The 21,791-nt window shown below is 33.9% G+C and overlaps 2 protein-coding genes and 1 pseudogene across 2 annotated transcripts; all 3 read right to left on the bottom strand.

Annotated features, from left to right (window-relative positions):
- Positions 1 to 45: 45 nt before the first annotated feature.
- Positions 46 to 5,285, bottom strand: LOC135802043 (uncharacterized; annotated as a pseudogene).
- A 5,744-nt stretch (positions 5,286 to 11,029) lies between these two features.
- LOC135802080 (MFS-type transporter SLC18B1-like) lies at positions 11,030 to 14,290 on the bottom strand. Its single transcript, XM_065315609.1, has 7 exons — positions 13,853 to 14,290; positions 12,987 to 13,156; positions 12,766 to 12,913; positions 12,442 to 12,625; positions 12,082 to 12,388; positions 11,932 to 12,027; positions 11,030 to 11,863 (listed from the first exon to the last, which is right to left on the bottom strand). Exons 1-7 carry the CDS (start codon positions 13,955 to 13,957, stop codon positions 11,347 to 11,349), a joined length of 1,527 nt encoding a protein of 508 aa, XP_065171681.1. The 5' UTR covers positions 13,958 to 14,290; the 3' UTR covers positions 11,030 to 11,346.
- Positions 14,291 to 17,828: 3,538 nt separating this feature from the next.
- On the bottom strand, positions 17,829 to 20,537 carry LOC135802130 (circadian clock-controlled protein daywake-like). The gene is made up of 4 exons (XM_065315656.1): positions 20,438 to 20,537; positions 18,528 to 18,768; positions 18,224 to 18,357; positions 17,829 to 18,160 (listed from the first exon to the last, which is right to left on the bottom strand). The coding sequence occupies exons 1-4, from the start codon at positions 20,535 to 20,537 to the stop codon at positions 17,853 to 17,855; spliced, it is 783 nt and encodes a 260-aa protein (XP_065171728.1). The 3' UTR covers positions 17,829 to 17,852.
- Between the last annotated feature and the right edge of the window lie 1,254 nt (positions 20,538 to 21,791).

Raw genomic sequence — 21,791 nt, 5'->3', positions numbered from 1 at the left:
GTGTTTTTTTTTTCATGCCTGAAACACGAAAGAAACAAGGGAACATTTGATTTATTTCACTGTTTTGTTCATTTATTGTATAACAGTCGAGTATAATGCTTTATTTTTACCGATGTATAGTTGCAGATAGATAAGCCAGAAAGCAAGCATTTACTTTTACATACAAGTACTAGGTAGTTGATACAAGTGGTTTGTTTAATCTATTAATACTCAATTCTTGATATTTGTATTTGTACCTCGTCGGACATGTCAAAGTAAACTTAATTCATTAGATGTATATATTTAAACAAGTCTCCCTCAAGATTAGATCGAGTAAAGTGTAAACAAACATAAATAAAATTACTATTTTCTTGGAAAACGTAAAATCAATATGAAAATAAATAAAAAAATTCGCAAATAATTTACACACGTCCACGTTAGATATCATTTTGGTTGCTATCATGTATAATATCTATCATAGAAAATGTACGTGTTATCAAGAGGTGTCTAATATTATATTAGTTACACATGTTATTTTAGTTCAGAGTACATCTTTTACAATTGCTAGCCTATGCAAATAAAAAGTTTTAATATCACAAAATATAATGTAACAAAGATCTGACTAGATTAATAGAATTGGAGTTTGGTTAATGTTTTAGTGGTGGTTAGTTCATTATTACATATTCCTATCTACGGTGTTATAAATTTGCGCTAGAAAATTTGGGTAAATAGTGTAAATTTAACTAATTTTGAGTAGTTTTAGTATTGGACTGGTAAAAAAAGCATTATAACATGTGAATATTAGCAACAATCAACATTGAGTATATATGCACTTAGAATTTAAATTTATATCTTTGACCACAGCTATTTTCCCATATTTTCTAGGCAAAAGATTATATATGTGTGATCATTTAATGGATGGCGCTCTTGAAACAAACCCGTTTGAGCCAATATCACCCGAACAACCCCACTACTAATATCATTCATAATGTATTCACAATGATGATGCAAATCATTGCTCCTACCCAAGTCGTGAACACAACTTTCACCCAATCAAACAAAACCAACATAGAGTATATAAAAATAGATGCAATCAATCATTGAGTGCATTCAGCACTCGCTCACTTGTGAATCAATATTGTTGAATCTTGAATGTAACTCACGATATTTGTTGAATCAACTAACTAAACCAAATCTAACAGCACCGATCAAAAATACGCGAGCCAATTCATAATTATACGCATGTATACATTGTGTCAACTTACATTCTATATCAATACCACCTGGCAACAACTGATGCTGTTGTCACCTCAGGAGTGAGATCAATTCTTAAAGCCATAACTTTTGCAGCGCGTCGTTCACAACTGTACATTTCTTATTTACATCGTCTCCTTCGGCCATTGTGGTTAAAGGAAACTGTCTCCCTGTAATTTCAATCAATTGTTTTTCTTCTTCAAAATGTAACTGTAAAGTAAATTATTCACCTCATTATTGTAAATCCACAACATTTCTAAAGTCGAGATAAAGTTTTCGAGTTCGGAGTTCGTTGGGAAGTATAATATCCAATCCCCGCTTGTTTCGCGTACTTCTCTGCATGCAAATTCCTTTAAACAGAATAGATAATTATAATTATTGTGTTGTTAATGTTGTTATATGTTTGTATTACGCACCAAAATGCACCAACTTTGTTCGGCTGACGGAAGTTTAAACGAAGTTAAATCACTGATTGCAGCACACGAGAGAACCTGCGGTCCTTTAATCGGATTATGTTCTTCATCATTGCTAAGCAGATTGCAGGAAAATGCCTCGCGTACTAATATTATTTGTTCGCTAGTCATTAGCAGTGAAGTTGCAGGCGCAACTGATCGATCACGACTTGAATAAACCTATAAAACAAAATTAACATTTTCCCTCAAAATATTATATAAAAATCCAGTCTCATCTATTTACCCCGTGGCAGCATGTATTAATGCTTGCAGCCATTCGCTAGCCACATATTCGTCAGGGGCGGCAAGAAACAACACGCTGCCGGACAGAATCAGTTGGAATGTATGCGGGCGAGCGCAATTATGAACGCGTTTCGCGCCATGGCAAGCGCCATTAAGCAGCGGGTACACTCGCATCGGTTCTGGGTTGGAGGGTGAGGATAACATGTATAATATTCCAGCCCTAAACAAAAATATTCACATTCAATATTAACATCAAACACAAATCAAGAGTAACACCTACTTCATAATAAAATATGCAGTTTCCCATCGAGAATCAGTATCTGATAACTTAAACATCAAAGGACCTTCTTTATTTGGACCAAAGAAAGCGTCCACATTTTCAGTTTGTTGTTCCTGGGCATTTAGAATCGTGCAGTAGAAATATTCATCATCCTAGAAATTAAAATACTTTTAGCTGAAGAATAAATTTCAATATAAAACATTTTACTTTATGCACTGGAGTTTGTTTAGAAACAAACTTTCTCAAATTGCGCATATCCATCATTGTTAATTGTTTAATCGCAGGCAGAATTTTCTCCTTATTACCGCGCATGACCATCTCCAGCTGAATCATAATATCATTCGTAATATTACCACTACCCGTTATCAACATGTATTGTTTATCGTTATTATTAGTCGAGATGTGAATTGTTTGCGCACTTGGACCTATGATAATCGTATTCAACTGCGTGTAAGGAAGCAGCATCAACGCGCGTCCTTGCTCCGCTTGTCTCTCATAGACGAAAAGTGTTGAATCAGTGATGACAAGCAGTAATGATTTATGTGTGCCGGTGGTTGTATAAGCACTCGATAGCGGAAAAACGCCAATCACATTTAACTCATTCAACATCGCATAAGAATGTTGTTTGTTGGTTGATTTGACTGATTTTCCTGCGAAATTCATACGTTTCGCTTGTAATATTTCTTCATCGATGCTACGATTTAGTTTACAATTTTCCTTTACACAGCGCTCTAGATGCAAAGCGCTTATAGGAACAGCCAGCTGCCGTTTACTCCGCGAAAGCTTCCTCTGCAACTTCATATCCAGCATCTTGTGCGTGGTCACATGTCGCAGGAAGCGATTGATGAGGCTGTTCTTTGACGACGACCCAGCGCCGCCGGGCGTGCGCGCGTTTTTTGACGGCTCGCTCGAATTGATCACCGGTTGAACGGTGTAATGGTTTGCTCTGTGAACGCGTCTCCGCGGGGAATTCAAGTGTCGCATGCTAGAGTTAACAAGTGATTCAGTCGATACAGATTCGGTATCGGACCAATCCATGTTTACATTGCGTGCATACTTGTTGATTGTGTCGGTTTCAACATTTTTCTTTGAATGTTTCGATTCCTGTTTATCAGTTGCTGTTGCTTCAGTAGTAGCACCGTCGTTAACAACAACAAAGTCATCTTTTGCTTCCTTTTCAGTGCCAGTCTCCTCTTGTGCATTCTTCCTAAAGAAATTAAACTCCTTCAATATCTTCTGATAAATCGATGAATTCTTCGGTTTCTGGTTATTGTGCTCAAAACTTTTGTAAAGTTGTCATACTCATAACTGTATGATATTCCTTTGTGCTCGTAAACATTACTATCGCATAATATAACGTTCTCAGGCAGATTGTTCTGATACATTGGTTGAATTGTCAGCTTCAAGTTGTTCTTCGCAATGTCCATTTGAACATTGGCTTTCTTCTTTTGTTCAGTCAAATCGGAAGTGTCAATTCCACAAGACACCTCTGATGTAGAATATATCAAATCTTCCTGCCCTTCTGGAACTCCTCGCTCTGTCAATGGCAAAGATGTTGAAAATGTCAAGATGTTTTAAGGCTGCCGAATATATTAGCATCAAGCAAGTTGGTTTCAGATTTTTTCGACCTTTACTTGCTGAAATCTCTTCAACAATATTAGTGTCAATCACTTTTCGGTGTTTGGTCTTCTTCAGACAACTGCCTTTCGGTTTTTCTCACTGCCAGGCTTGTCTGTGACTTCATCAATGCGTTCTTCGTCGATGGAACTAGAAAAACTCGCACTCGAGCTGGACGATACCGATGATAAGCGATGTTGGTGTTGGACATAAATATCCGATTGGACTTCTCTGTTACACATCGGATTATTCTCGTTATAAGTTGAATCACCCTCGGCCGCCCAACTATATCGTCCTTGAACAATATCATGCTTCTTTTTGAAGCCGCGCAGCAAGAAATTAGTCGAACCTTCGGGTTCGATTGTGATAAAACCGTGATTTATATGAATGTCATCGATTTTCGTGCTGTTTAAAATGTCCTCGTGAAAAGAGACGCGCTTTTTGGGTGTATCACTACGTGACTTCTTTTTTCGTTGCCTTCTGAATACGATTTGTTCGTCTACAATAGTGTCAACTGGTTTATCCTCAATGACAGCCTCAGGTGCAGGTGGTTCTTCAATGGTAGGCTCCACTTCAACTAAATTTTCAACTGCTGATTGAAGCTGAAGTCTTAAGGTTTCATTCACTTCTTCTGACAGACTCACATGCATTTGATCTAGTTCTTCAAAGTTTGCTTTTATTTGATTTGCCATGGTGTAATCCAACAGTTCATAACTGTTGAGGGAAATATTCATAATATCATCTTTGGTGGTTGCCTCAATTAAACTATGAGTTGGGGTACTTTGTTGTCTGGTGGGTAGAACTGTTGCAGCATTTGCTTTTGTGCCTCCTGGTAAATTTGAGCCAGTATTTTGATTAGCAATATCACTCTTGGTCATAAGCTTGTCTTGAATATTACTGCACAACTCCTTCATTGCTGCTTCTGCATCTTGTGCAACACAATCATCAGTGTTCTTTATGTCCATATCTAAGTCACAACCACTGGAAGACATCACAGATGTCTGATCAGTTTGGTCACTCTCACTGTCCAACAACTGAACTCCAGAATCCACAGGGGAATTCAGTGAACTGATTGATTGCTGCATTTTACAGGGACTTGGTAATTCCTGATTGAGCAAGAGTACTTCCCTTTGTTCAATAGGTCCCTCCATATTGTTGACTTATTTCTAAAATTGTAAATCTGAATCAACAAAGGAACTTGCCAATATTATGAATGTGTGCCATTTGTTGTTATTGGCAAACAGAAATAAACATGATTGATTTGTTTACTTACTGGATAAAGGCAAGTTATTATGGTATTAATTTGGTGTAGTATTGTATTGAATCATCACTGTGTCGTTGCCTCGCAATTGTCGGAGTTGTTGCTAGAATGCGCAATGCAATCTTGCTTCATGTTGGAGAAATTATGTGAATTGTTTCAAGCTGACCACCACTTCCATTTACATTGCACTGAGGTTTTGACAGTTCTGAATTGCAGTTTACGACTCATGCGCGCTTACATGTGAGTCATTGATTTTCAAGCTCAAAGGATGAGAAGTGGAAGTGGTAGAAGCTCGAATGCACTTCTTTCTTGTTTACAGAATTTTTACTACGTTGTTGTTAAAACTGCAACCAAAATAATCTTCCAGAAAAGAGTAGTACTTACTAATTTTTGTTTGTAATTTCGTATAATCATTTTAAAGATTAGTCCCGAAGTAAAAATGTGATTTTGTGGTCGATTTAATTAATTAGAAATTAATAAGTTGTTTTTTATAAACGTGTTTTGGAATTTTTTCTTTGGATTCAAATATATTTTGCTATTGAAGCATTTATATGAACATACGTGAAAAATATAAGAATAAATTATTTATTAAAAATAAAATATAGTAAAGTTGGTTGCCTAGTTTTAAGGAAGTATATAGTATGCACTTTTTATTTAGTCTCTAAACACTCTGATTGCTCTAAAATATTGTTTAAAAAAACTAAAGAACACGCTTTTATGAGAAATCTAAATAAACTTACATACCAGTACACCCAAGATGACTTAAGTCATATGATTCGGCCCAACAACGTAGGACAGTTTTTTCGTTTACTTCTACGTTTTATTGTTAGTGATAATCGCGTAACGAATTACGGCAATTTAATAACATCCATTATAATATAATAAGCATTGACTATAATCGAGAATATAATTATTTGATATTAGTAGAAATGTATTGTTTATGATGTGGTGTTGCTATGAAATACGCATTAATGCAACATTGTGTATTTTGTACCTAGAAAGCTGGGACACCATACATTTTTACTGTTTTATTATAACTCAATGCGTTTTTTAGATGATGTATGTATATTCAACCCTCTACTGAGTCCAAAAGTACCCTAAAATGTCCTTTAAAATTGTCAATTTTATAAAAATTTGTAAACAAGATGTGGAAGACGCCCCGTATCTCCTGAAGTAATTGATTTTCTGGAGTCTCTCACCGCCATGTCAGAGTTTGAGAGTCCCTCATGTCTTTCAAACCTTCTAGCCTTTCCACAAGTACCTTTAAATGACCTTTTTAAGTTAGCATTTTTCAAAAAATGAAATTAAAACATATTGTGGAAAACACCCTGTATCTCGTAGACTAATTGGTTTTATCAAAGTTTCTCACTGCTATGTCAGAGTTGGAAAGTTACACTATGCAATGAATACCATTTGAACTTTCCAGCCCTTTTAGAAATGCGCTAAAATGCCTTTTAAAAATAAGCATTATTCAAAAAACTTAAAAACATGGTGTGGAAAACACTCTGTATCTTATGAACTAATTAACTTTATTGATGTTTCTCATTGCTATCTCAGAGTTAGAGAGGGCTTCTACGCAATGAATATCTTTTCAACTTCCTAGCCCTTTTAGAAGTACGATAAAATGCCCTTTAAAAATTAGCATTGTTAAAAAATTTAAAACATAGTGCAAAAAACACCCTGTATCTCCTGAATTAATTGATTTTCCTGAAGTTTTTCAGGGTCATGTTAGAGTTCAATAGACCCTCTTTCGATGCATCTAATTTCAGTAATCTAGACCTTTTGGAAGTCCCCTGAAATGCCCTTCAAAAGTTGGCAATTTTGGGCAAATTTGAAAACATGATGTAGAAATCGCCGCGTTTCTCGTGAACTAGCTAATTTTTTTAAAGTTTCTCATCGTCATGTTAAAGTTCGAGAGTCCCTCTACACAATACATATCTTTTAACTTTCTTAACCCTGGGGAAGTGACTTAAAATGCCCTAGAATATTGCTGTTTTGTCCAATAAATTTCATTTTTGTTCGTATAACAGAGTCGAAGTTTTTGGTTAAAATTTTTTCGGTCGAAGAATAGGGTCGAATTTATTTTCTTAAAATATTTTTGGTCGAACAACAGGGTCGAACTTTTTGTTAAAACTTTTTCGGTCGAAGAACAGGGTCGAACTTTTTCATAAATTTTTTGGTCGAACAACAGGGTCGAACTTCTTTGTTAAAATCTTTTTGGTCGAAGAACAGGATTGAACTTACTTTCTTAAAATATTTTCGGTCGAACAACAGGGTCGGACTTTTTCTTCAATTTTTCCCGTGAAAGCGACGAGATTAAATTGCGATTATCTCGAGAACTATTAGGGCTACGGAAAAATGGACTTCATATTTATGATCCTTAAAGAATTCTCTACAAGATGGCACCTTTCTTAAAAACGAACAAAAATGCATAAAAAATTAACGAAAAGATTTTGTTATGAAAAAGGCAAAAGATTTCTCTTTTATGTTCGAAATTAAAAGTTGGAATTTTTAAATTCTGTTTTCGGATTCGGATAAATAATTTAATGCTATATCGATTATTTTAGTAACCTTTTCGGCTCGCATTTACCGTTTAGGCCCTATTTGCAATTTCATTTTAAAATGTATGTATATTGAATAGCGGAAAAGCCAGGCTTAGTTAGGGTTATTATTAAATTTTGGGCAAATTTGAAAACATGATGTAGAAATCGCCGCGTTTCTCGTGAACTAGCTAATTTTTTAAAAGTTTCTCATCGTCATGTTAAAGTTCGAGAGTCCCTCTACACAATACATATATTTTTAACTTTCTTAACCCTGGGGAAGTGTCTTAAAATGCCCCTAGAATATTGCTGTTTTGTCAAATAAATTTCATTTTTGTTCGTATAACAGAGTCGAACTTTTTGGTTAAAATTTTTTCGGTCGAAGAATAGGGTCGAATTTATTTTCTTAAAATATTTTTGGTCGAACAACAGGGTCGAACTTTTTGTTAAAACTTTTCGGTCGAAGAACAGGGTCGAACTTTTTCATAAATTTTTTGGTCGAACAACAGGGTCGAACTTCTTTGTTAAAATTTTTTTTGGTCGAAGAACAGGATTGAACTTACTTTCTTAAAATATTTTCGGTCGAACAACAGGGTCGGACTTTTTTCTTCAATTTTTCCCGTGAAAGCGGCGAGATTAAATTGCGATTATCTCGAGAACTATAAGGGCTACGGAAAATTGGACTTCATATTTATGACCCTTAAAGAATTCTCTACAAGATGGCACCTTTTTTAAAAAACGAACAAAAATGCATAAAAAATTAACGAAAAGATTTTGTTATAAAAAAGGCAAAAGATTTCTCTTTTTTATGTTTGAAATTAAAAGTTGGAATTTTTAAATTCTGTTTTCGGATTCGGTAAATAATTTAATGCTATATCGATTATTTTAGTAACCTTTTCGGCTCGCATTTACCGTTTAGGCCCTATTTGCAATTTCATTTTAAAAATGTATGTATATTGAATAGCGGAAAAGCCAGGCTTAGTTAGGGTTATTATTATTAAAAAGCTTTATTTTAGAACAAAGTTTTATTGAGATAAAGTATGTAGAATCACATATTCTTTTATATTTGATAATAAAAAGTTGTAATTTTCAATTTTGATTTTTTTGCTTAGGAGATGATAGAGAAAACGAGTAAATCAGTTTTTCGCACATATCTTGAAAATCATTAGAGATAAAGAAAAGCGGGTTTCATATTCGCATGTAGAATTAAATTTTACATTATATATCATGTTAAAATATACACTTATGTAATAATTAAAAACGGTCAATAACTTAAAAACTAATTAAGATAGCGCAACCAAACCTGGATTAATAGATTCCTGGCTTTGTTTTTTATCAGTTTGAAAAGTTTGGGGAAAATTGAAGAGGTAGTTTTATTTAATCAGTTTTGAATTTACCACCCATTTTCCGAAATATTGATGTTATCGGAAAACTGACTTCATATCTTTCATCCCCTTGGAAAACTCAATCAATTAACGTTTTCGATTTTCTTCTAGTGTAAAAAAATATTTTTGAGTCCAAAATGAGTCAAGTGTAACCTCTTGACTCATTTTGAGTGGTTGTTGGTCAACTTTGGAAAATTGAAAAACTAAATCTGCCATTTTGTAGATCCTTATCACGACATGAACAAATTGAAGAAAGTTTTTTCTAACTTTATTACTTTCTGAGAAAATTGCGGTGGAACATTTTTTAGGCATATTTTATGTTTGAAAATGTTTAAACGTTATCTTTCCTAGAATATCATACTAAGCATTATAGTGTTTTCGGTTTTTGTTCATCTCTTCTAGTTTCTGAGATAATTGATTCTTAAGTCTCTATGTGAATACACGTTTTACTTATTTACATCTACTGATAAAAGCTTTAGTGTTATTAAGTGAAAAGTTGTTTAAATTAGATAATTTAGAGCCCTCCTACACAATGGGGTAGTTTATTTTTATTAATTAACTAGCTGACCCGGCAAACTTTGTTCCGCCTCGCTTTTCACGTGCAATTTCTTGTTCTTCTTCAGTCCTTTCATTCGCAATCCTTCGAATCCTAGTTGCATTACGGTTTTGTCGGATAAGATTTGATCGTTTTGGTCGCTGCATGTTGAGTGGTGAAGCTACGAAGCATCGCACAAAGAGGAGACGGAGAAAACTCGTTTAGTATCTTCAAAGAAGTTTTCATTTCAAAAGTATTTAAAAAGTATCCTCCACTTACTAAATCTTATTCAAACAAACACATCAACCGGGCAACTTCAACCAACACGTACAAACCCACGCACGTCTATGCTTAGGGGACGCTACGAATCGCACAAAGGGGAGACGGAGATAAAAACATTATATTTGTGTGTTCTTTTTTTTTTCCCGTAGGCTAAACCATATAAGCGAATATGTTTGTTTCCTTTTACACTGATTTGGGTTGCGGTTTCCTTTAAAAATGTAACGTTTCACGCACGTCTATGCTTAGGGGATGCTACGAATCGCACGTCTATTCTTAGGGGACGCTACGAATCGCACAAAGGGGAGACGGAGATAAAAAAACATTATATTTGTGTGCTCTTTTTCTCCCGTAGGCTAAACCATATAAGCGAATATGTTTGTTTCCTTTTAGTGTCGTTTCGTGTTCTCTAAAGGAGTTTTCACTTTAAAAAGTATCCTAGTAACCTTCTCCAAACAAAAAACATCAACCGGCCAACTTCAACCCACACGTACACACATACACACGTCTATGCTACGAAGGGAGACGGGGATAATAGAAAACTTTGTATTTGTGTTCTCTTATTCTCCCGCAAGATAATCCATATACGCAAATATGATTGTCTCTTTTTAGTGTCGTTTAGTGCCCTTTTAGAAAAGTTTTCACTTCAAAAGTATCCTATTACCTTCTCCTGGCCCTAAGCTACCTCTCCACCAATTTTTAGCTAAATTGGATTAGCCGTTCTTTAGTTATAAAGGAGTTAACCAACACGACTTTCTTTTATATATATAGATTATACTACTCTTCAAAATGTAAGGCGCATCCGCCATTTTTCATAATTCATAACTTTTTTAAAAAATTTAAAAATTGTTCTGTTTTATCACTAAATAGCAAAGAGGACAATTTTATGGTGCGATTATTTTAATATATAATTTTAATTCAGACATCGATTTAAAAGATATACGACAATAATTGTTTAAATGTATTCTGCCTATATGTGATCTTTACAAAGCAATAAGGCCTAAATCAAGCATGCTTGGAGAAAATATTACAAAGATTAATGACTCAAATTTAATTGTTTGTGAAGAATCCACAATCAGAAAAAAATCTGGCTTTTAATTTCGAACATAAGAGAAATTTTTATGACGAAATCTTTGAGTTCAGCAAATGCAGTTTCATGTAATTATAGGAAAGGTAAACGTTTGTCAAGACAATAAAATTAATATTTTAGATTAAAATTGAATTTATTATAATGAATTGTTTATAACAAAACTGTAACATTAATAATTAATCAGTAATCGCTAAAAATGTAAATTAGACACTACGAATCAATTCACATTCAGAATGATAGGTCAACATTCATCATTAAAACGTAAAATAACTTATGCAATTGCTCGCTATGACAATATTTACATTAAATCAGTACAATACAGCACAAAAACATTCGCTACAACGTTCTTCATCGCTTGAAACACAATGGAAACATGAGAATCAAAAAGGGCGATACACGATTACGCATTTTCTTGTCACCTGATGATCTTCTTACGCTACTCCTTGCAAATATGTTGCACCACCATTTCGACGAGCATCAATGGTACCATAGCTGTAACTGTATGGTCCCATTGACAGGCCATTGGCGTCCTTTCTGGGCCAAGCTTGACTCTTGTAACTGTTGCATGCAATAAGACTGTTCATGCCTGGTGGACGACTGCGTTCAATCGAAATTCCATTGGCCACACTGCGGATACTCCTGATGCTCTCTGAAATACTGATGGTGCCCGATTTGCTTTCACCGGCGTGGAGGTCGCCATTGCCGATTTTGTCATCCTTCATTTCGACGTATTGAGCGCTGCGACGAGTGCACATGAGGAATAGGCCAACGATGAAGCCCACTACAAGATGAACACCAACAACAAACATTGATGACGGCCGGAAACCAATGCTGTCGTACAGGATACCACTGACAGATGGACCAATAAATGCTCCCAAGGCAAAAGTACTCGTCCAAAGCCCGGAAATTAAACCGAATGTTTCCAAATTGTTTGGAAAACCATACGCACTACAAAATAAATTATTAAAATGATAGTTAATTAATACTTATATAATAATATTAAATATTATACTTACATGCTTGTTCGTAAGGCATCTGTGAAGGAGGCAACCAATTGAGCACCCATACCAAGCCCATGAAGTACCAAACCACAAATTGTTACACCCATTGATCTAAAACAATATTTAGTTGTAAATAACGCAACAAATGATGTTTATTAAACTTACGTGTTAATAGGAATAAATGGTGCTGGTCCAACTAGACAGAATCCAACCGCTACCAGTAATGTTCCAATAATTGTTACCGTTTTTGGTGGAATGTATTTATCACACAACCATCCCCAAACCGGAGCTGACAGAGCATAAGTACCGCCATTGATAACAAACATTAAACCCAATACAATCGGAGAAAGTCCGAATTGCCGCAGATGAGGTTCCAATGTGGCTTGTAAAAACCCAATGGACATTGATGTGACGATGATACTCGATGCGGCAAGTAGAACACCAGGTATTTTCAGTGTTGCCCAAATTGATGCTAAAATAATATAAAAAATGTATACCAAATCTAAACTAAAGTAATCTACATACATCCTGTTTCAACATCAGTGCCTTGTTCGTGTTTGGGCAGCGTAAAATTGGTCATAATCGCAGAAAGAAAGAGGGCGGTTCCCATTACAGCAAATGGCACAGTGTATCCCCCAATCTGGTAGAGGGCACCACCGACAGTGGGTCCAACAATCAGTCCCAGGCCGAAAAATGTCTCCAGCGATGCCTACACATTCGGAAATTTACATTCACAACATGTGATATTGACATGTTTAGCACGATAGCACGAAATGCTATCAGTGTTTGTTTACAATCCGCCAAAATTAAAACAACAACTACAACGGCACGAAATTAAATTATACTTACAAATGTTGTTGCAACGTTATCTGGAAACTCTTTGGCGATGATTGCAAAACTGGCAGTAAGGAAAGCCGCGTTACCCATTGCTTCAATCACTCGAATAATTAAACTTAACGTAATAAAAGGGTAGTGACCTTCAACTTTATCAAGCAGGCTACAAATAGAATTTAAACAATTAAACACATAACAAAATTAAATTATAGAAACTTTGTAAATGTGTTACACACCCGAATAAAATGGCACAAACGCCTGTTGTGTAGATACCGCCATTGAAGAGAACCTTAGGTCCTATCCGGTTAAGATGTTGGCCATAAAAGGGACTTACGATAAAAACGACCAGTTCAAAGATGCCAAATACCAAGCCATATTCGGTAGCTGTTGCACCTTTCTTTTCAGCCTATTCATTAAGGATAATTTGATTATAGGCAACTGAATAAGCAAATACATTTTGCAAAAAATAATAATAAATGATGCAAGAAGCGTGTGCGCATTGCTTAATTATTAATGCGTATTGAGAATAAGACATCAAATAATTACGCGGCGTTTTATAAAAGTTATCGTCAAATTATAATTTTTAGGTCAAAGTTGTCAAGCGCAAGATTTAAATAGAAAATAAACATTTTTACAGATTAGTTTCAGATTAATTAATTGCGACACATGCAAAACACATGGTTTCATAATAATTTAACTCGTGCATTTTGTCCTTAAAACGAATTAATCTTATTATGACAAAATTTAGATTTAAATTTACTCATTAATGTATTAATTTTTGTTCGAACAAAATGTGAGCAAACATTTATTAACGAAAATAATTGAATTCATAGAAATTATTCTGTAAAATATGATTACAAATTGTTATCAATAAAATCTTATTTTGTTAGATATAGAAATTAATACTACACACAACTGTTAATGAATTTTACTATAAGCTGATGAAATTTAGAGTAATTAATAATTAACAATAAAATATACTAATTTTGCAACCATTTAAGATATTATTAATGAAGACAACACAACATCACAATGAATTCTTGTGTTGTATATTTTATTGTTTTGTTCAGTTCGCCTTTGTACCCTCGCGATTGTGATTTACCTCTTGTGGATAAAATGGTGCCTGAAGTGAAACGCAAATGGCGTTGCAAAAGTCAGCGATTCCGATGACTAGTAACGTCATCCATTGCCGCTTTGTAAACTTCATCCTGTTATCTGTAGTGTATCCTCTGAGTTTTCACAAATTAACAAATGAATTGATTTAAATTGCTTAAATTAATTGACTTAAAATTTGTCCGTAAACTAGTTAAACGCACAACAAAAATTGCTCAATTCTTTGAGTATTAAATAATTCGCGTAGAAGAATATTCGATTGATCATATTGTCTCACCGCGCGCCCGAATCATGGCTAATTCGTGGGTCGAAACCGGATCTCACTGAAGTGGTGCAACGCAATAAATTAATTATGGCTGCTAGTAAGTGTAGCGCGCCGCGGTATCAGTGCCGTTTGGTGGTTGGTGACGAACTGAAGACGGCATGCCGGACATGAGACGAACGAGACGGACTATGTGCGACATTTGACATTTTTCTCGCCTTCGACGGGCACTGCTTGCGTATCGCGCGTGTCAGATTTGCGATAAGAAGAGTTCTCCGTTTGCTATCGAGCGGTTGATTGGCCTTTGCTGTTTCAGCGGGAAGATTTCAAACACATCAAATACTGGAGGACGTGCTTTCTTGCGGAAAGTAATCGGGAATTATCAAATTTGTTATTTGATCTGTTAAAATGATTGATAACAGAGAAATTAAGAGTTAAATATTTAGATAATTAATAAATCAAAATATTCTTGAATGATGTTTAGTTTTATTATACATTTTAAAATATTTATTAAACTTAATTTTAAACTTAAAACTATACACAAATTATTTCCATGTTATGCAACCCAATGCTCAATTAATTTTTCTTAATTCCGCGATGTTTAAAACTTAAATTTTACATACTTGTTTGGTAAATATGCAGTTAATCTACTATTAAATTATTGCATAGATAATTTATGCAAATAGCAGACTTAAGTACACAAATTAATTGTGTGCACGCATAGCATGGGCAACACATCGACACCAGAATAAAGTTCAAAGTTTAACGCGTTCAATAATAATACCATTCGTCGATAATGCGCGCATTGCTTCTCCTTTTAATTGACTTCGGCTTGTGCAAATGTGTCCGTATGCACTTAATAAGGTTGTCATGCGAATTTTTCCACGGGTTGTCAAACACGCATTGATTAAGTGCGCAAAAATGTAACATTTTAAGTTGTCAAAACAAAATTACTCAATTTTCAAATCGTTTGAATGAAGCACATAAATCTGAATTAAACTAGAGTCAATTTGTAATGAATTAGTATGTCAAAACATGTTTGATTGTTATGATTTTATGGAAATATGTTAGATGTGATAAATAAATATTTGTTATGAATTGTTATGAATGGTTGCTTCGTTGATGGAATTTTTATACTTTATACGACAATATTAGCAATCTTATCATTGAATATTTTATTTATTGATAATTTATTGAGGAAAATTTTCACCTCAATGTGCAATTATAATTTAAAAGCTTAGAATAGTTAAATTATAGCATTTGCGTCTTTCATAAATTGATATCATTTTGAACTTGAATTTGTCTATGTAGTAAGGTCGTGGACATTAATCGCAGATTTGTTATCGGGCAGTTTTTGGCTCCGTTATGATGATGCAAACATTGAGCAAATTTCTTCGTAGATTGCGTTGTTAAAATTAAATCAGCTAATGTGACTTAATGATAGTGGCATGGTTAAATCAATTTTACACTTGCAATTAATACGTTATCAATCCAGCAAATATAGTCATAACAAAACCACAGCGTTTGAACTTAATTATGTACTAATGAAACATATATTTTAATCTAGTTGTTTTATTTCTGCGATGAGAGTTTAAGAATTAACATACTCGAGCGTAAATCCGGTTTTAAATTTAATTGTCACATACTCTATAAGATTCATTTAAAACTTTTTAAGAACATTGTTGTTAATAAATATTATTGAGTGGTGTTTAATCGGGAGGTAGCAACATTGTAGCTAATCAAATTTAATTACCAGTGTAATGCAATAATATGATATTATGTTTATTTTTTTGTATAAATATCTTTGATTGTTAATTTTTTTTTTTTGTTAAAAATGTGTGTGTTTAATAGTATTTTTTATTCTTGCTAGAAATCTTTTAAAATAGTTGTTCCATGGTGTAATAGAGTGATAACTTCATTGACATTCCGACGGAAATGCATTTGAAAGTGCGGCTACACCAAATTTATTGCCGTTTAATGATTAGTCACAAATCTGACTCTATTATAAGCACAAAATGTAATAAATAATAACATCTTTGTTTTGATTTATCTACGATTGATTCTATTTTTAGATCAAGCAACACCGCATTCAAAAATATTTATACCAATTAATTATTTTATGTACAATTTAAAATTGCACTAATATAGTGACCATGATGCGGGTTTCTGTGGAGACAAAGTTTGGCAGGGCAACTAGTTAACTAATAAAAACAAACCACCCCATTATTTTGAGGAGCTCTTAATTATCAAATTTAATCAACTTTTCACTTAATAACACTAAGAATTTTTTCTGTAGATGTCAATAAGTAAAACGGATTTTCCCATAGATATTTAAGAATCAATTATCTCAGGAACCAGAAGTGATAAACCAAAACCGAAAACACTATGATGCTTAGTATGATATTCGTTTAAAAATTTTCAAAAATAAAATATGCTTAAAAAATTTTCCACCGCAATTTTCACAGAAAGTAATAAAGTTAGAATAAAACTTGCTTCACTTTGTTCATGTCGTGATAAAGATCTACAAAATGGCAGATTTAGTTTTTTAATTTTCCAAAGTTGATCAACAACCAGTAAAAAGGTATGAATTGTGTTAAGAGACTCTCGAGCTTTAACATGACGTTGAAAAACATTAAAAAAATTAGTTAGTTTAAGAGAAACAGGGCGATTTCCACATCATGTTTTCAAATTTTCACAAAATTGCCAACTTTTGAAGGGTATTTCAGGGCAGTTCTAAAGGGCCTAGATTGCTGAAATAAAATGCATCGTAAAGAGAGTCTATTGCACTATAATGTGACGTTGAAAACCTTTAGGAAAGTCAATCAATTCAGGTGATACCGGGTGTTTTCCACACAATGTTTTTAAATGTTTTGAAAAATGCTTATTTTTAAAGGGCATTTTAGCGCACTTCTAAAAGGGCTAGGAAGTTCAAAAGGCTTGCATTGCGTACTGAAACTTTCCAGCTCTAGCATAGCAGTGAGATACTTTGAGAAAGCCAATTAGTTTACGATATACAGGGTGTCTTCCACACTATGTTTTAAATTTTCTAAATATACAGTTAGGTATATAATTTATAGAATTTTTATATTAATATAAGGATGTATACATATCAATTTACAAAAATCTATTCATATATTTTGTTCATATTCTAAAAACATCTCTTATCAAGCAAATGTGCGCACGATATTAATAAGTCTATATTTTATAGAAATATTATCAGCGATAAAGATATAACCGGTTTAGAATAAACTTCCAAACCATCTATCAATCATTGTTAATTTTAAGCGCCACGCCATGCATTATTTCAACATGATAAAACGTGTTACAAATCTTGTCCGGAGCGGAAGTGAACCAGAAGTCAAATCTTCTTATCGCAGAAGTACTGATGCGTAATAAAGAACAGAATAAAACTAGTGTCAAATAAACATCAATATACACAACTACGTATTGATAGTCATTTCCAATTCAATTTAAATAGAAGATTAATTTGTACTTAGAAATAAATTATTGAACTTATCAATCACAACTTGTCATATTTAAAGTGCACACTTAACCGAATGTTAGTGTGACTAAACCTAATTATAATCTGGTCTTAAATATACCTTTAATGTTTATAGTTTTTGGTAGTTTTATCTAAATAGTAAGTAGATGTATAAAAATATTCAATACCGAAGAAAATACAAAAGAAAATGTTTTGGTCTGATAAAATTAAAGTGATAAAATGTGTTTAAGCATCTGGCAGCCAGATTTTAAGCGGAATCTGTAAAAAGGCACTGTTGAGGAATGCCTTGAAGTGTTGTGAGATGGCTTTAGCTGCCGCTGGTTTCATTTCTCGGATGATTTCGTCGGAATTATTGTTGAGGAACTGATTGATTGCTTCGCCGATGATATTACCGCTGTTCACAACATCACGCACGCGGAATCGTGATTTTCCGAGCTTAAAGTCCGACAACATGCGTTCGATCTTCATAAAACGAACATTGTTTTTGTTTTGTACTTCTTTACCATAGATACGTGTCAAAGCATCCACATCAACTACAATAAAAAATAAGTTAAACATTAATTTTAGTTAATGTAGAAATATATTATGTAACTCACGGAAAACAGCCCAGAAATTTCCCTTCGACCGCACTGGGAACAGCAGTACATTACCATTAACTTCGTACTTTCCACGAATTTCGATGCGAGGTAACTTGATACCGAGTTCAATGTTGTAATTCTCTACATCAGCCCTTAAACAACAGGATAACAACTTAAAAATTGAATTATTGCTGTGATGATGAGGAATATGTTGAATGTATATGAATATTATGCAACCAAATATGCATTTACTGCAAGAGTGAGTATGGTTGTATGATTTATATGATTTGTATAATTTAGGAGGTTTTATTATCTATTATACTTAATCCTGCCGATTGTGTAATTGCTCGCGCCTGTAACGGTGATGTTGGTGAACAAGGCGCGCACGCGGAAAGCTCCGTGCCCATTCTCAATCAGCATACGTTCGATGTGCAGCGGATCAATGCTCGGCACGTTCAGGTCGGTGAGACCGTTCACCAGGTACGGCCGCAGGTGGTTGAATGTACCTATCAGACAAGTGTTCAGTTCTGGATCTGCTTTCTTACACGGCAGAATATATTCAGCTAAAACAAAAGAAGAAATTTAAAATTAATTTTTGTATTTTGAATTTTAACCTAACTTTTGTCAAATTTTGGACAGTATAACTTTTGCGTACCCTAACGCCATCTTTCGTGCTTGATGTACAACATAAAATTTAATCCAATTCATTTATAAATAACTTGTCAATAAGTCATATGTTTGAAATAAAACTAAACGAGTCAGTAACTAAGTAAGTAGGTAAGTATGCGAGTGTGAATTGCGACAATCTCGACACGATTCCCATTACTCATTTGCTGTGATCAACGCTGTCGAAGTTTTATCGCTTTGCGCCGCTGTTGGAAGAAAATAAGAAAATGGTGCGCATTTGACCCACTTGGTCCACTTGGTGTTGCATAAAGTTCACACATCGAGTGCCGTTCGCCGACACAGACACAATGATAGTGAAAGCGACGGCGTGCGCTTCTTGTACTTTCGATGCACAGCCGAAGCCAACCGCGAAATGCAACGAAATGTGCAAATGTGCATTGCGTTGCCGGAATGTGGCCGACTGAAGTCTGAGAGTGCAAGAGCTCTTGCTTTCAACTTGCAATTAGCCCGCTGGCGGAGGCACACCAAGCGCGCTTTTCGCTCAAATAAAAAACCTCATCAGCGCGGAAATGACGCAATTGCAAACTGCGAATGTTTTGCGCTCAATTATGTAATTGACGCGCATGGCGAGTGGAAACTCAAACGCCCGATCCAAGCAGAAAACCTAGTAACACTATAACATTGAAACAATTAAATTGTATCCGATCCATAATTACACTTGTAAAAACACATGCTTTCTTTATGGTTTACACTAGTGACACGCACTACATGATACCGCAGTTCTTTTTAGGTTTTGAGCGCACTAAGTTTTTTCTTACGCGTTTGTCACTTTAGCAATAAATAAATATTTACTCCAAGAACTTTCTTTTACGTGTATTATGTAGGAATATGTAACAGCTAATCGAACAGTTTTCCTGTACTTTCATTTTTTATTGCACCGAAAGTAAAAAAATCGAGCTAGTAATTTAATTCGATAAGTACTAGTGGTAATGTAACACGTTATAGGGACTCCACCTGTAACGTGACTTTTGCCGACGCAGATAATCACGGATAAAACGTGCTGTGAGCCGTGATTGCATAATTTCTACCGCAAATTTTGATCGCTGGCATTTCATGCGCAGTTTAAAGTGTTATAAAATATTACACCGCATATTATTAAACATTATCAAACAAACGAATTTATTCGAAATTATTTAGAGTTATGCAACTTAATAAACATGCAACATTCAGGATGTTCTATAGTATTACTATTATTTCCATTAAAAAGCATCAACATTTTAGTAGTATGTAATTTGTTTACATTGTTATGCTGGTCAGTGCCTGTAGGTGTGTTCATAGTGATGTTGAAGCAAAACGTACAAAACGTACGACGCTGTGACATAATGATGGCATTGAACCGGTGAATAAAAAAGTATTGATAAATAATCGGCAATGAGCCGAAATAGCAATGAAGACGATTTATTGCAGGGCAATAATACTCACGAGGGATTGTGTAATATTATGATCGTGACATGAAGAAATTTCCAAGTTGACATAGATAATTCCAATGACAAATAATTATTAGATTATATAAATATACAATATTTAAATAATTTAAGGACTTACGTGTGATAAATGTAGTAATATTATCTACCACTGGTTGCTGTTGTCCATAACTGACACCAACGAGGAACAATACACCCAACACAATCATTTTATTCGACATTTTAAAGATTTAAATAAAATTTAGATTATTTCAATTTTAAAAATCACAAAATCATTTATAATTATAAAATATTTTTTTCTTTAGTTTTATAAAAAAATGTAGTTTATCACGTTGTTTTATTTATTTATTTTTTTGCTGCGCGTGTGAGATACTGGCATAAACAAATTCGACGTGTGATACGAGTTTATGTCACACGCGCTGAACGGGAGAAAGTCTGCGCGTCTTTTGATTTTATACCTCCGACCGACGACCGGCGATCGTTCATGAAACAGGGATGATGAAGAAGGGGTTTCCCATGAATAGTAATATTATTCTAAACATAAATAACAATTTAAAATATTTTAATGTTAAATGTTGCTTTTTAAATTATAAGGGTATTAAATAGGTTAATCCTTACAAATATATATTATAAATGCAAAGATGAGTTTGTTTGTTTATTTGTTACGCTTTCCAGCAAAAACTATTGAATCAATTTCGATAAATTTTCGTACAGGGATACTTAACATTATGGAAAAGCAAATAGGCTACTTTTTGTATCAAAAATAAAACGTTAAAAGTGTAAACTTAAGAATCAAAATTAATTTTAAGATGCAATCATTGAAATTTATTATTTCTATAAATTAAAATTGAAAGTTTTATTTTTACGACAGAATTTACAAAACTAAATAATAAATTAGCAATTTTGATATTTGCAGATGATGGGTTAGGACGTGTCAATGGTCAATATTTTCAATAAATGTTAAATTATATAAAATAAAAACATTTTTTTTATATTTATTCACAAATAGTGGCCATTTAAACATTTAAATATTGTACATTAGCTAAGTAATTGCATAACGTAAAAGTTCATTAATATCACAATGAGTATGATGTACAAGATGAGTCTAATTGACCAATCGGGCATGTGGTGCAAGAGTGAGGCTGTATTTCAATGCGTAATGTCACGGTAATCACTAGTTTAGTGCCACCGTTACGTTAAAGGTGATTTTCAAAGTATCATTTATTGCGGGTGCGCAAATGTTTACAATTTGTTTTGTTTTTCGTCGACGCATACACCAATGACATAATTTTTAGATTCTGTTCCGTTCTTACATAATATTCAAGCATAGCATAACATACAATACAATATACATCAAGTTAAATTATAAGCCATAATAAAATAAATAATTATTTTCATGATAAATATAAATAATATTTTTATTCGTTTTTTTTTCTGTTGCGTTTTATGATTTGTGGTTATGTACAATATGTATA

The sequence above is a fragment of the Atheta coriaria genome, unplaced genomic scaffold (genome assembly GCF_025399875.1).
Source record: "Atheta coriaria isolate IRGN ID8LTWV9N9 unplaced genomic scaffold, Caltech_Dcor_3.1 hic_scaffold_15_pilon, whole genome shotgun sequence".
NCBI classification, from domain to species: domain Eukaryota; kingdom Metazoa; phylum Arthropoda; class Insecta; order Coleoptera; family Staphylinidae; genus Dalotia; species Dalotia coriaria.
Note: the sequence above shows the minus strand (reverse complement) of the source record. Positions and strands in the feature narration are given on the sequence as shown.